Raw genomic sequence first — 14036 nt, forward strand, 5'->3', positions numbered from 1 at the left:
GTATTATTATTATTATTATTATTATTATTATTATTATTATTATTATTATTATTGTATTATGACACAGCAAACAAGATAGATATGCTGGATTTCGTATCACAAAATCACAAGTCGAACACTTCCCAAGTATCTAGGACTGTGTGATGTATTATTATTATTATTATTATTATTATTATTATTATTATTATTATTATTATTATTTTATGACACAGCAAACAAGATAGATATGCTGGATTTCATATCACAAAATCACAAGTCGAACACTTCCCAAGTGTCTAGGACTGTGAGATGTATTTTCGGATGATGCGTGCAGATCCCAGCAGGGATGATGATGATGATTATTATTATTATTATTATTATTATTATTATTAGAGATAATACTTCTTGCTAAACAGGCTGATTGTTAGGAAGCACAGCTGCAGCATCCACTATAAATGACATATTTGTGTAATACCTACAACAGCCACAAGGTGGAGCTTAGAAACCTTTTCATTTTGCCAAATTTTTTGGAACCACAACATTAAGCTAAAGGAATTTAATTCTTATTTAAGAAACAAATAAGCCTAAGTCCCGTCTAAATTTTCTATGAGACAGCAACTTCAGACCTTGCAAGCATCGACTTCATCAGTAGCGTGACTTCTTTATGTTCGGATGCAGGTCACATACCTTTTTGGCACTGGTTGCCATGGAAACCAGGGGGGCAAATACATTCCCCGGTGACCGGGTCACACGTGGCTCCGTTTTGGCAGGCGCATGGCTCTTGGCAACCGACTCCGTGGAAGCCTGTTGGGCAACCTAGAAGGAAGAAACAATCATGGAATTTTTGCCTGTGTCTGTTTATATACTGTAATCCACTCTTGAGTCCCTTTGGGGAGAAGAAAGGCGGAATATAAATAAAATATATTATTATTATTATTATTATTATTGTATGACACAGCAAACGAGATAGACAATTATTATTATTATTATTATTATTATTATTATTATCTGTGCCCGACCACGTGTTGCTGTGGCGTAGTCTGGTGGTGTTGAAAATAAAGTAATGAGAAGCAGCCAGGCTTTGAAGCTGCAAGTCTATTCATTCCTGTTTGTTGCTGTGGCTGATGGGAATCCTTTGTTGGCCAGGTGGAATAGCAGTGGATAGCTTTGCAGTCTCAAAGCCTGGCCGTTTTCTTCTTATGGGAATCCTTGTTTGGTGAGCTGGAATACCCTTCTGACTGGCAGCCGGGGGGGGGGGGGGGACAGCTCTTCCTCATCCTCTAATTTGGACTTTATTTTTCTAAGTTTTTTTGTTTGAAAGACATAGATTGGATGACTATGTCTTTTGTGGCCAAGTTTGATGTGATTTGGTTCAGTGGTTTTGTTGTTTACTCAGTCCTACAAACGTACATTACATTTGTATATATAGAGATAGATTTTATTTTATTATGACACAGCAAACAAGATAGACATGCTGGATTTCGTTTCACAAAATCACAAGTCGAACACTTCCCAAGTGTCTAGGGCACTTTATAACATCATCATCATCATCATCATCATCATCATCATCATTATTATTATTATTATTATTTTATTATGACACAGCAAACAAGATAGACATGCCGGATTTCGTATCACAAAATCACAAGTCGAACACTTCCCAAGTGTCTAGGGCACTTTATAACATCATCATCATCATCATCATCATCATCATCATCATCATTATTATTATTATTATTTTATTATGACACAGCAAACAAGATAGACATGCCGGATTTCGTATCACAAAATCACAAGTCGAACACTTCCCAAGTGTCTATGAATATTATTATTATTATTATTATTATTATTATTATTATTATTATTATTATTATTTTATGACGCAGCAAACAAGATAGATATGCTGGATTTCGTATCACAAAATCACAAGTTGAACACTTCCCAAGTGTCTATGAATATTATTATTATTATTATTATTATTATTATTATTATTATTATTATTATTATTATTATTTTATTATGACACAGCAAACAAGATAGACATGCCGGATTTCGTATCACAAAATCACAAGTCGAGCACTTCCCAAGTGTCTAGGGCACTTTATAACATCATCATCATCATCATCATCATCATCATTATTATTATTATTATTTATCTAGAGCTGATGTTCAATCCCATTTCTTCTGAATCAGCACCCCAAAGACACCCAAAAACAGGCCGAAAAAGCAGAAACCAAGGACTATATAATGAATGGGATACTATGTGTTTACACCCAAGTGATTCCTGAACTATGCTCGGACCAACCATATTGACAGTGTGAGTGCAACTTACTGTGTTCGCACAAACTCCCATAGTGCCCTTTCCCACATTGGCAGGCTCCTGTTGTCGCATCACAGGTTGCGTTGTTTCGGCAAGTGCAGTTCAGCTGACAGTTGGCCCCGTAACTTCCCAGTGGACACCCTGCACAGAAAACAGGTTCTTAATGTATTACTTTCACCAACAAGACCAGAAAGCAAACAAAAGGAGGACTTACCTAGTTCACAAAATGTCCCAGTCCACCCGAGTTGGCAGAGGCAGGCGCCGTCGGATGCGAGACAGACTCCTCCGTTCTGGCATCCGCACGTCTGCTTACATCCCGGTCCATGACGATTCCTTGGACAACCTGATTTGATACACAACAAGATGAGTCCACAGCAAACAAGAATGTGATACTGGCTGTTGTATTGGATCACACATCGGACACTTCCCAAGTGTGAACATGGCCAGACAGCCCGGAAGACTCACAGCAGCCCAGTGATTCCGGCCACGAAAGCCTTCGACAACACATAGAAGACGCATACAATCAAACTCACGGTGACACCAGGCAATCTGACGCCATCGTTGCTCGCTTACCACGTTCGCAGTTGGGGCCAGTCCTTCCTGGAGGGCAAAGGCAAACCCCTGTCACGTGATGGCAGGTGGCGTTGTGGCTGCAGGAACACACCAGCGCACAGCCAGCCCCGTAGTGTCCAGCTGGGCAAGCTAGGAAAAACAACAACGGAGTTATCGACTGCACAGCTGTCATACCAATCAATGGGTGTTAATAATGATATTCATATTCTTAAGAATAGTTACTCTGGGACCCTAAGATGAGCCTGGGAGAGGGCTACTTCCCTGTAACATCTGATGTGTGCCAATGGGTGTTAATATATATATAAATATATATATAAATATATATATATATCTATATATATAAAAGAGTGATGGCATCAGGGCAGCGGACAAAACAACAAAAACAGGCGCCCCAACCTCAAAATTTGACAACACAACCCATCATTCATGGCTCTAGGTTGATACAGCAAAAAGAAAAGAAAAATAAAGTCCTAATTACAGGGAGAGGAATAATAGTTTTTATCCAATTGCTGCCAGTTAGAAGGCTAAGCTCCGCCCACTTGGTCTCCTAGCAACCCACTCAGCCCAGGGCACAGGCAGAGTTAGGCCTCACTTAGGCCTCTTCCACAGATTATCTAATTTGCACTGGATTATATGGCAGTGTAGACTCAAGGCCCTTCCACACAGCTATATTACCCATTTAGAATCTTATATTATCTGCTTTGAACTGGATTATCTTGACTCCACACTGCCATATAATCCACTTCAGTGTGCATACTAAACATAAAGACAACCATACAACAGACATTCAATACCACCACTACCTCAACAATTTCTCACCAACACCACCAGACAACGCCACAGCAACGCGTGGCCGGGCACAGCTAATATATATATATATATATATATATATATATATATATATATATATACACACACACACACACACACACACACACACACACACACACACACACACATACGATAGCTACTTTGGGACCCTAAGCTGAGTCTGAGAGAGGAAAGCCTCACCATTACATCTGATGTGGACCAATGAGTCTTAATAATAATATTCATATTAATAATAGTTATTCTGGCACCCTAAGCTGAGTCTGAGAGAGGGCTACTTACCTGTGACATCTGATGTGTGCCAATGGGCGTTAATATATATATATGTGTGTGTGTGTGTGTATAATGATAGCTACTTTGGGACCCTAAGCTGAGTCTGGGAGAGGAAAGCCTTCTCATTACATCTGATGTGTGCCAATGGGTCTTAATAATAATACTTTGGGACCCTAAGCTGAGTCTGGGAGAGGAAAGCCTTCTCATTACATCTGATGTGTGCAAATGGGTCTTAATAATAATACTTTGGGACTCTAAGCTGAGTCTGGGAGAGGAAAGCCTCGCCATTACATCTGATGTGGACCAATGGGTCTTAATAATAATAATAATCATATTAATAATAATAGTTACTCTGGGACCCTAAGCTGAGTCTGAGAGAGGAGTGCTTCCCCATGACAGCTGATGTGTGCCAATGGGTGTTCATAATAATAATAATATTAACAACAATAGTTATTCTGGGACCCTTAGCTGAGTCTGAGAGAAGAGTGCTTCCCCATGACAGCTGATGTGTACCAATGGGTGTTAATAATAATAATATTAACAACAATAGTTACTCTGGGACCCTAAGCTGAGTCTGAGAGAGGAGTGCTTCCCCATGACACCTCAGGTGTACCAATGGGTGATGATAATAATAATAAATATTATTATTATTATTATTATTATTATTATTATTATTATTATTATTATTATTCTAGAACCCTAAGCTGAGTCTGAGAGAGGACTGCTTCCCCATGACAGCTGATGTGTACCAATGGGTGTTAATATTAACAACAATAGTTACTCTAGGACCCTAAGCTGAGTCTGAGAGAGGAGTACTTCCCCATGACAGCTGATGTGTGCCTATGGGTGTTCATAATAATAACAATATTAATAACAATAGTTATTTTGGGACCCTAAGCTGAGTCTGAGAGAGAACTGCTTCCCCATGACAGTTGATGTGTGCCAATGGGTGATAATAATAATAATAACAACAATACTTATTCTGGAACCCTAAGCTGAGTCTGAGAGAGAAGTGCTTCCCCATGACACCTGATGTTTGCCAATGGTTGTTAATAATAATAACAACAACAACAACAACAACAACAACAACAACAACAAGTTATTCTGGAACCCTAAGCTGAGTGTGAGAGAGGGCTGCTTTCCCATGACAGCTGATGTGTGCCAATGGTTGCTAACAACACGAATGAGACGACACAAAACAAACAGCAATTCCACACGAATGCACAACACTATTATCTACTCACCACTACTGCAGTCCGCTCCAAGGTAGCCGGCTGGGCACTGGCACGTTCCTGTGGTGGTCACGCACTGCCCTCCATTCTTACACTTGCACTGCTTCTCACAATTTGGGCCGTATCGCCCCAGTGGGCATCCTGGGCAGGAGAGGGGAGATAACAAAGCTTCAGAGTGAAAACAAATCGGGAAAAATGCTCGACATGTGGCAGTCGAGAATGCTCACAAAAAGCAACGGCGCTGGAGCGACAACTCACTCTGCCGACAATTGCTGCCGTGGAAGCCTGGCGCGCAGATGCACTCCCCGGTCACTGGGTGGCAGTTGTGGTTCACTCCCGCGCACTGGCAGATCTGCGCACAGTTGAGCCCAAAGGTCCCGGGGAGACAGGCTAAGCGGGAGGAGGAAGATGCAAGTTGGAAACATCACATTCAAGCCAGGAACAGAAACAAATTCAAATGTTCTGGAGCTCTTTCTGTGCCGGGACTTACTCTGTTCGCATCCATGACCGGTGAATCCGGGAGGGCAGCCACACTCGCCCGTGATGTGGTTGCAAGGCGTTCCAGGAGGACAGTCGCAAGTGGCAACACAGTCCTTCCCAAAGGTCCCTGACAGGCAGGCTGCCAGGAAAAGGTAATTGGGAGACTTAGCTTGGATGATGTGCAATAATAATAGTAATCATAGTAGTAGTAATAGATTGGATGACTATGTCTCTTGTGGACAAATTTGGTGTGATTTGGTTGAGTGGTTTTGTTGTTTACTCCATAGGAAAAATGCACATTACATTTGTACGACAGGAAAAGTTGTCCTCCTTACCATCCCCAGGAGCTTGTCCACACCCACAGTACCCACCAATTGAAATGGATCCAGTGTAATCCCACTCACAGAGTTGCTGGACACCTCACTGCTGGCCTCTGCTCCATTGACTCATTTCAGTCCGTTCTTATGCAAGAGATTTTATATGCAAAATAGCTGTTAAAAGCATCACAGGATTGCAGCAAGGTCTGTTCTGTAGCACCGCTTTGCTACATTATACAGAACCATATATATGTGTGTGTGTATGTGCATATATTTGTGTGTGTGTGTGTGTGTGTGTGTGTGTATATATATATATGTGTATATATATATATATATATATATATATATATATATATATATCCTTGTCTTGTTTTTAGGTCTCTTTCTGGGATTATTTGAGGTTGCATTGGATAGATCGCATCAACTGTAGTTTCTTCAATATGTAGTTTCTTTATATATATAAAATGTAATGTACGTTTGTAGGACTGGGTAAACAACAAAACCACTCAACCAAATCACACCAAATTTGGCCACAAAAGACATCGTCATCCCATCTATGTCTTTCAAACAAAAAAACCTGGAAAATAAAGCCCAAATTAGAGAACGAGGAAGAGCCGTTTCCAACCCTGGTTGCTGGTCAGAAGGGTAGGCCCTGCCCCCTTTAGGCCCCGCCCACTTCATCTCCTAGTAACCCCTTCGGCCACAATGATGCCGGGGTATGGTCAGGGTTCTGGCTTTTGAGGCTGCAAGGCTATTCACTACTATTCCACCTGGCCAACAAAGCATTCCCATAAGCCACAGCAATGCGTGGCCAGGCACAGCTAGGAATAATAACAACAACAACAACAACAATAAAATAATAATAATAATAATAATAATAATAATAATAATAATATATTCCAAACTGCTTAGGTAAACAGTGAGCTGGGCTTGACAGTTGAGTGCTCACCCTGACTGGGCTTCAAACTGGCCACCTTTCAATCATTAGATCTTATTACTGCTGGTGATTTACTGGGGCACAATACTACTACTACTACTACTACTAATAATAATAATAATAATAATAATAATATTTTCCAAACTGCTTAGGTAAACAGTGAGCTGGGCTTGACGGTCGAGTGCTCACCCCGACCGGGCTTTGAACTGGCCACCTTTCAGTTGGTAGATCTTATTACTGCTGGTGATTTACTGGGGCACAATAATAATAATAATAATAATAATAATAATAATAATAATAATAATAATAATAATTGCTGTGTCATACAACAACAACAACAACAACAATAATAATTTCCAAATTGCTTAGGTAAACAGTGAGCTGGGTTCGACGGTTGAGAGCTCACCCTGACTGGGCTTTGAACTGGCCACCTTTCAGTTGGTAGATCTTATTACTGCTGGTGATTTACTGGGGCACAATAATAATAATAATAATAATAATAATAATAATAATAATAATAATAATAATATATTCCGAACTGCTTATGTAAACAGTGAGCTGGGCTTGACGGTTGGGTGCTCACCCCGACCAGGCTTCGAACTGGCCACCTTTCAGTCGGTAGATCTTATTGCTGCTGGGGATTTACTGGGGCACAATAATAATAATAATAATAATAATAATAATAATAATAATACTATATTCCGAACTGCTTAGGTAAACAGTGAGCTGGGCTTGACGGTTGAGTGCTCACCCCGACCGGGCTTCGAACTGGTCACTTTTCGGTTGGTAGATCTTATTACTGCTGGTGATTTACTGGGGCACAATAATAATAATAATAATAATAATAATAATAATAATAATAATAATAATAATAATTGCTCTGTCATACAATAATAATAATAATAATAATAATAATAATAATAATAATAATAATAATAATAATAATATGAAATCCAACCTATCTATCTTGTTTGCTGTGTCATAACAAGATAATAATAATAATAATTTCCAAATTGCTTAGGTAAACAGTGAGCTGGGTTCGACGGTCGAGTGCTCACCCCGACCAGGCTTCGAACTGGCCATCTTTTGATCGGTAGATCTTATTACTGCTGTTGATTTACTGGGGCACACTAATAATAATAATAATAATAATAATAATAATAATAATAATAATAATAAATTCCAAATTGCTTAGGTAAACAGTGAGCTGGGTTCGACGGTTGGGGGTCTTGTCCAATTCTATTATTCTAGGTCTAAGGTCTCAAGCACATTTTAACGGAGTGACACCTCTGCCTTCAAAGTGTTGTTGGATCCACTAGGTAAAGACACTAGACTTTATCTCAAGACCCACAAGTTCTTTCAGCCTTACGTTTCTCGCAGCGCTGTCCTCTCCATCCCGGTGGGCAGTCGCAGGCCCCTGTGACGGGGTGGCACCGGACCCCACGCTCACAGTCGCACCGCTCCTTGCACTCTCCTCCGTGGGTTCCCTCTGGGCAAGCTACAGGGAGAAGTCACAAAGCCACAATATTGGGTTAGTCATGTTGGGTAATTCAATGCCTTGTTATAATGAGACACACATACACAGACAAAGGCAAAGGCTTCTCCTTTCATTTCCGGCTCATCTCTGGATGTAGGTGAACTACAACTCGCCCTAATCAAGGTGAATTTCCCGCAAAGAGCTCCTGTATTTTTTGCTGGTCATGGCGTCTCTATGTGCCAAGTTTGGTCCAACTCCATCTTTGGTGGAGTTCAGAGTGCGCTTAGATTGCAGATGAACTATACATCCCAATCCCTACAACTCCTATCAATCAGGCTGAATTCTCCCCAGACCGCTCCAGTATGTTCAGTTGCGGCTCAATTCTTCTGTTAGGAATAGGAAAGGGTTATGGTAGAGGCCGTGAGAAAATTCCACACAAATGGAGAGAGTCAGAAACACTGGGGTGTCTGTGGTGGAGGAGAAACATAAAATCTAGGAGGAACTACAATTCCCAAATGTCCAGGCCAATTCTTCTGAAAACCCACCAGTATTCAAATGTGGGCATATGGGGTAAGTAGGGTCCAGGTCCATCATTGTTTAGGTTCATCTTGATGTAGAGAAACTACAACTCCTACAACTCCCTCCAAAGACTTTCAGAATTAGAAATCTCTGAGCTTCTTAAAAAAAAATCCCGGTAGGATCGAATGTGAGCAGTTCCGAGTCGAGTTGCAGTCGAATCACACTCGGCTCCAATAACTGGGACTCACAAAAATGACCCAACCAGTTATTCTGAAACATAGCCAATTGGGCAAGCGATATGTGAGAGTGGCGTCTGCCAACGTTAAGGGCGAAAAAAAGGAACAAGAAAGCCCTTTTATAGGACTTACCGGAATCTCTTTTTTTAAAATAGCTTAACCTTTGGGCGACTTACACAACTATTTTTTTTCTCGTATAGAGTGCCAGCCAATTTGGACTGCATCGCTGTGGGGAAATCCTTTCGTGTTCAGCCAAGAGGAAAACTGGCCTCTAGAAGAGACCCATTGAATCAATAGGGTTCGCATAAGTGTGGATTTGAGTGTGGACTTACGATCCATCAACTGATGTCATGATGCAAATGTGGGGCCTTTTCAATGGCTCTAACTTTGGGATCGTTTTAGGGGACTCATTGTGTGTTGCTGTGTGAGCTACCCTGTTTCCCCGAAAATAAGACATCCCCAGAAAATAAAACCTAGTAGAGGTTTTGCTGAATTGCTAAATATAAGGCCCCCCTGAAAATAAGACCTAGCAAAGTTTTTGTTTGGAAGCATGCCCGCCAAACAGAACACCAGAGCTTGCAGGAACAGTAAATGTATGTACATACATTGTTGTCCATGGAAATAATGGTAGTAACAAGAAATTCTTGATAAGATTCACAATTTGTTTGGTTATGCTGGGTTGTCATGACAACTACTATACAGTATATAATAAATGTTAATTTTTTTGTTCAACAATAAATGTGAATTCTTCTTCATGGAAAAATAAGACATCCCCTGAAAATAAGACCTAGTGCATCTTTGGGAGCAAAAATTAATATAAGACACTGTTTTATTTTCGGGGAAACACGGTAGGAACACTTGCTGAGCAAAATCATTGAATTGCGATGTCAGGATCACCGGGTCGGCCTGGAACTGGCTGCTATGGTTCTCTGCCATAAAGAAGGGAGGCAGGAGGAAGGAATGCTGGGTAAAAGCTAGTGTAGATAAGACATCTGTTTTGCGAGGGAAATATAAATTGCAGTTAACTGACTTTGGGCAGAGTGTTGGGCCACTAGACATGTGCGCAAAATTTGTTCTTACTGTTTTATAAGAAGAAGAAGTAGTAGTAGAAGAAGAAGAAGTAGTAGAAGAAGAAGTAGAAGAAGAAGAAATAGTAGAAGAAGAAGTAGAAGAAGAAGAAGTAGAAGTAAAAGAAGTAGAAAAAGAAGAAGTAGAAGTAGTAGAAGAAGTAGAAGTAGAAGAAGAAGTAGAAGAAGTAGAAGTAGAAGAAGTAGAAGAAGTAGAAGTAGTAGTAGAAGTAGAAGTAGAAGTAGTAGTAGAAGAAGAAGAAGTAGAAGAAGAAGAAGTAGTAGTAGTAGTAGAAGAAGAAGTAGAAGTAGAAGAAGAAGAAGAAGAAGAAATAGTACTTTATTTATATCCCGCCACCATCTCCCCCGGAGGAGACTCGGGGCGGCTCACAGAAATATCAAATACAAAACAAAACAATGGTACAGTACATCAGTAAACAAACAATAAACAATAACATACCAATTATAATATTTAAGCATTAACCAAAAAAATAAAACACACTTACTAAAAACATAGAAATTAAAAACAGTGAGGTTGTCATGATAGGTTAACAAAGTGCATGTTATATTTTATTCGTGTCTTTCGTGACGTCCGTTTATTCGGAAGCACGAAACAGAAAGTCCTCCTCCCCACACGAAACTCAACTTGACACAAACGCCTGGTGTGCGAAATTCATACTACAGTTTCTTCTGTGTCTTTCGTTTATTCGGCAATCGCAAGATATGCATGCGTTCTTTCTACTTACGGCTTTGGCACTTCTCTCCGGTCCATCCAGCACCGCAACGGCAGTGCCCCGTCTCTTGGTCGCACAGCCCCCCATGGAGACAACCGCAGCTTTCGTGGCAACCGTGCCCATATTTTCCTTGGGGACACTCTACGGAAAAGAGAATCCTAGAGTCGGAAGAGACCTCATGGGCCATCCAGTCCAACTCCCTGCCACCCCAACAGATGGCCATCCAGCCTCTGCTTAAAAGCCTCCAAAGATGGAGCCTCCGGTTGTATTTCTGCACTAATCTCAAGGATTGTTTTGGGGATGGGGGTGTTCTGCTTCTTTCTGTCTTGCTGATAAGCTCTTGGGTTCTTTGCAGGAGTTTCCTACCCAGCTCACAGGCCAATCCAATCCATCCCTCTGGGCATGTACAGAGTCCAGTGACCGGATCACACATCCCGCCATGCTGACAGAGGCATGGGAGTTGGCAGCCTGCACCGTAGAAGCCGTCCGGACACACTTTGAGAAGAAGAAAAGCAACAAAAGTATGTAGCACAATTTTTGTTCCACCTCGGTTGTAAAAGGCTTGTTCAGTGATACCAGTTATATCAACGATTCCCAAAGAGGGCACTACCGCCCCCTGGTGGGTGCTGCAGGGATTAGGACATGGGACGGAGCCAAGGGAGGGGCGGGGCCTCTTCCCAAGTGTCGAAGACAGGGCTGAGCACCTGAGGCACCTGTTAGGACAGAGGGTGGAACTAGGGAAGGGGGCGGGGCCTTCTTCCAAGAGCCTGAGACAGGGCTGAGCCTCTATATCTCTCCTGAGAGGCCTTTTAGGACTAAAGGGCAGGGCTGGGGCAGGGGTGGAACCTCTGTATACCTCCCCTGAGGCGCTTGTTAGAACACGGAGGCATGGTATAGAGGCCCCGCCCCCTCCTCTAGCCCTGCCCCCTGTGTTCTGGCAGGCGCCGCAGGTCAGGGATAGAAGCTCAGCCCTGCCTCAGAACTCATAACCCTGCCCATCCCAATCCTAGTTTCCACTGCGCCTGCGCAGACCTTCGGAACCTTCTAGAGTTTGAAAGAGCAACATTTTGGCGGTAGCCCCGCCCATTCCTCCCATACACAATATAAGCCCGAGGGTGGGGCTACGGCTCAGTTCTCAGCCGCCAAGATAGCAGCAACCAGGATTGGGATGGGCAGGAAATCAATAAGGAAACTGTTCTTCACTTCTCCACAAACTCATCACTCAGGACTCTTCTTCCCCCCTCCCACACACACACGCACTCTTTTAGGACTAAAGGGCGGGGCTAGGGGCAGGGGCGGGGCCTCCTTCCAAGAGCCTGAGACAGAGCTGAGCCTCTATATTTCTCCTGAGAGGCCTTTTAGGACTAAAGGGCGGGGCTGGGGGTGGGGGCGGGGCCTTTTCCCAAGAGTGCAAGACAGGGCTGAGCCTCTGTATACCTCCCCTGAGGCGCTTGTTAGAACACGGGGGCGGTTCAGCCCCGTCGAGCACTTGGGAAGAGGCCCCACCCCCTCCTCTAGCCCTGCCCCGTGTCCTGGCAGGCACCTAAGGACAGGGATAGAAGCTAGGGGAGAGGCTCAGCCCCTCCCTCTTGAGCAGGAGCCACGCCCAACACTCTAAGCCACGCCCCCCTTTCCAGGGGGTGCTGAGTAATCTTTTCTGGAAAGGGGGTGGTAGGCCAAAGAAGTTTGGGAACCACTGAGTTGTACTAGCTGTCCATACCTTGCTGACAGGTGTCTCCCGTCCATCCAGGCGCACAGAGGCACTGCCCACTGATGTGGTCACAAGGAGCCCCATTGGAACAGTGGCATTCCTGGCTGCAATTCTCCCCATAGCGGTGAGCCTGGCAAGCTGCAAGGGGAACAGGCACATGAGTAGCTCCTTGTAGGCGCATGCAGCCAACGCCTTACTTTTTGAAGCCATGGGGCACATACTTTGATTGCAGTTTGGGCCGATCCAGCCAGGAGGACAAAGGCAGTGTCCCATCACAGGATCACAACGGGCTCCATTGAGACAACGGCAGCTCCCTCGACACTCCATCCCATAAAAACCATCAGGGCAGGCTGCAGGACAGAAAAAAGACATGAGAGTCCAAAAGGGTTAAACCTATTCGTATAAAAGACTCAAACTAATAATTCTCAATTGTGACAGACAGCTGTGATGTTCACCCGCCAGATCTGCTAAGGGAAAGCAGGATTATGGGATGTCAGAAATATGGGATGCCAGCAACCCGAGGTCCAGTAGTTCTGGCTACTTACCGAGCTCACAAAACGTCCCTCTCCAACCCGGAGTGCAAGTGCAGGCCCCGCTGACGTGGTCGCAAGCGGCTCCGTTGTCACATTGGCACCGGTGCTGGCAGTTCGGACCAAACAACCCTTCGGGGCACTCTTGGGAAGAACAACACAACACAATGGGGATGGAGAAGAGAAAGGACCTAGCTGTTTTTGTGGAAGCAAGCGCTAGCGTGACATCTCGGTCCAGGATTATATATCAAGAGTCAGCAATACGGGGTGTAAGGGAAACAATTCTTCCCTCCTGTCTACCAGGAGCTCTTGAAGGTACGACACAAATATATCTCGCGATAAGACAACACTCACTCCGATCACAACGGGACCCGGTGTATCCGGCCTCACAGAGGCATTGCCCAGTCAAGGCGTTGCAGCTCCCATCGCTGTTGCTGCAATTGCAAGCGTTGGCACAGTCGGGACCCCAGTGGCCGGGATCACAGGCTGCAAAGGGAAAGGAGAGACCGTGTTGCAGCCGTCGTCCTCCACTACGCGTGAAAAAAGCCAAGTCACACTTCTATTCATACTCAAATCTAACCTCTACACTGTCAAAGATATTTGGTTCGACACCATGATGGTGGGATCCTGAATCTGGAGAACGAGCCCTATGGGGAGTGGCTTAAAGAGCTGTCAGGGGTGCTTTTGTCAGAGCGCGCGGTTTGGATAAAACACATGCAGCGGAAGATCAACAAAGAATCACTGGCACCAATAAAGAGGCTGAAGCCTGTTTGGCTATCTACAAAAGGTTTACTGACAAACGGAAAACTCTCAAGACGATATA

At 43.3% G+C, this 14036-nt stretch overlaps 1 protein-coding gene across 4 annotated transcripts in view; it reads right to left on the reverse strand.

Moving 5' to 3' along the window:
* megf6 (multiple EGF like domains 6) overlaps positions 1–14036 on the reverse strand; it is a 79430-nt gene that overhangs the window by 7424 nt on the left and 57970 nt on the right. For all 4 annotated transcript variants that reach the window (XM_062965605.1, XM_062965604.1, XM_062965607.1 and 1 more), the window contains 14 exons: positions 13568–13699; positions 13229–13357; positions 12905–13033; positions 12693–12821; positions 11339–11467; positions 10985–11113; positions 8309–8437; positions 5696–5824; positions 5464–5595; positions 5218–5346; positions 2873–3001; positions 2514–2642; positions 2312–2440; positions 667–795 (listed from right to left, as the gene is read on the reverse strand). In XM_062965605.1, the coding sequence (XP_062821675.1) occupies positions 667–795; positions 2312–2440; positions 2514–2642; positions 2873–3001; positions 5218–5346; positions 5464–5595; positions 5696–5824; positions 8309–8437; positions 10985–11113; positions 11339–11467; positions 12693–12821; positions 12905–13033; positions 13229–13357; positions 13568–13699 (1812 nt within the window). The remainder of the gene's footprint in view (positions 1–666; positions 796–2311; positions 2441–2513; positions 2643–2872; positions 3002–5217; positions 5347–5463; positions 5596–5695; positions 5825–8308; positions 8438–10984; positions 11114–11338; positions 11468–12692; positions 12822–12904; positions 13034–13228; positions 13358–13567; positions 13700–14036) is intronic.

The sequence above is a fragment of the Anolis carolinensis genome, unplaced genomic scaffold (genome assembly GCF_035594765.1).
Source record: "Anolis carolinensis isolate JA03-04 unplaced genomic scaffold, rAnoCar3.1.pri scaffold_15, whole genome shotgun sequence".
Lineage (NCBI taxonomy): Eukaryota > Metazoa > Chordata > Lepidosauria > Squamata > Dactyloidae > Anolis > Anolis carolinensis.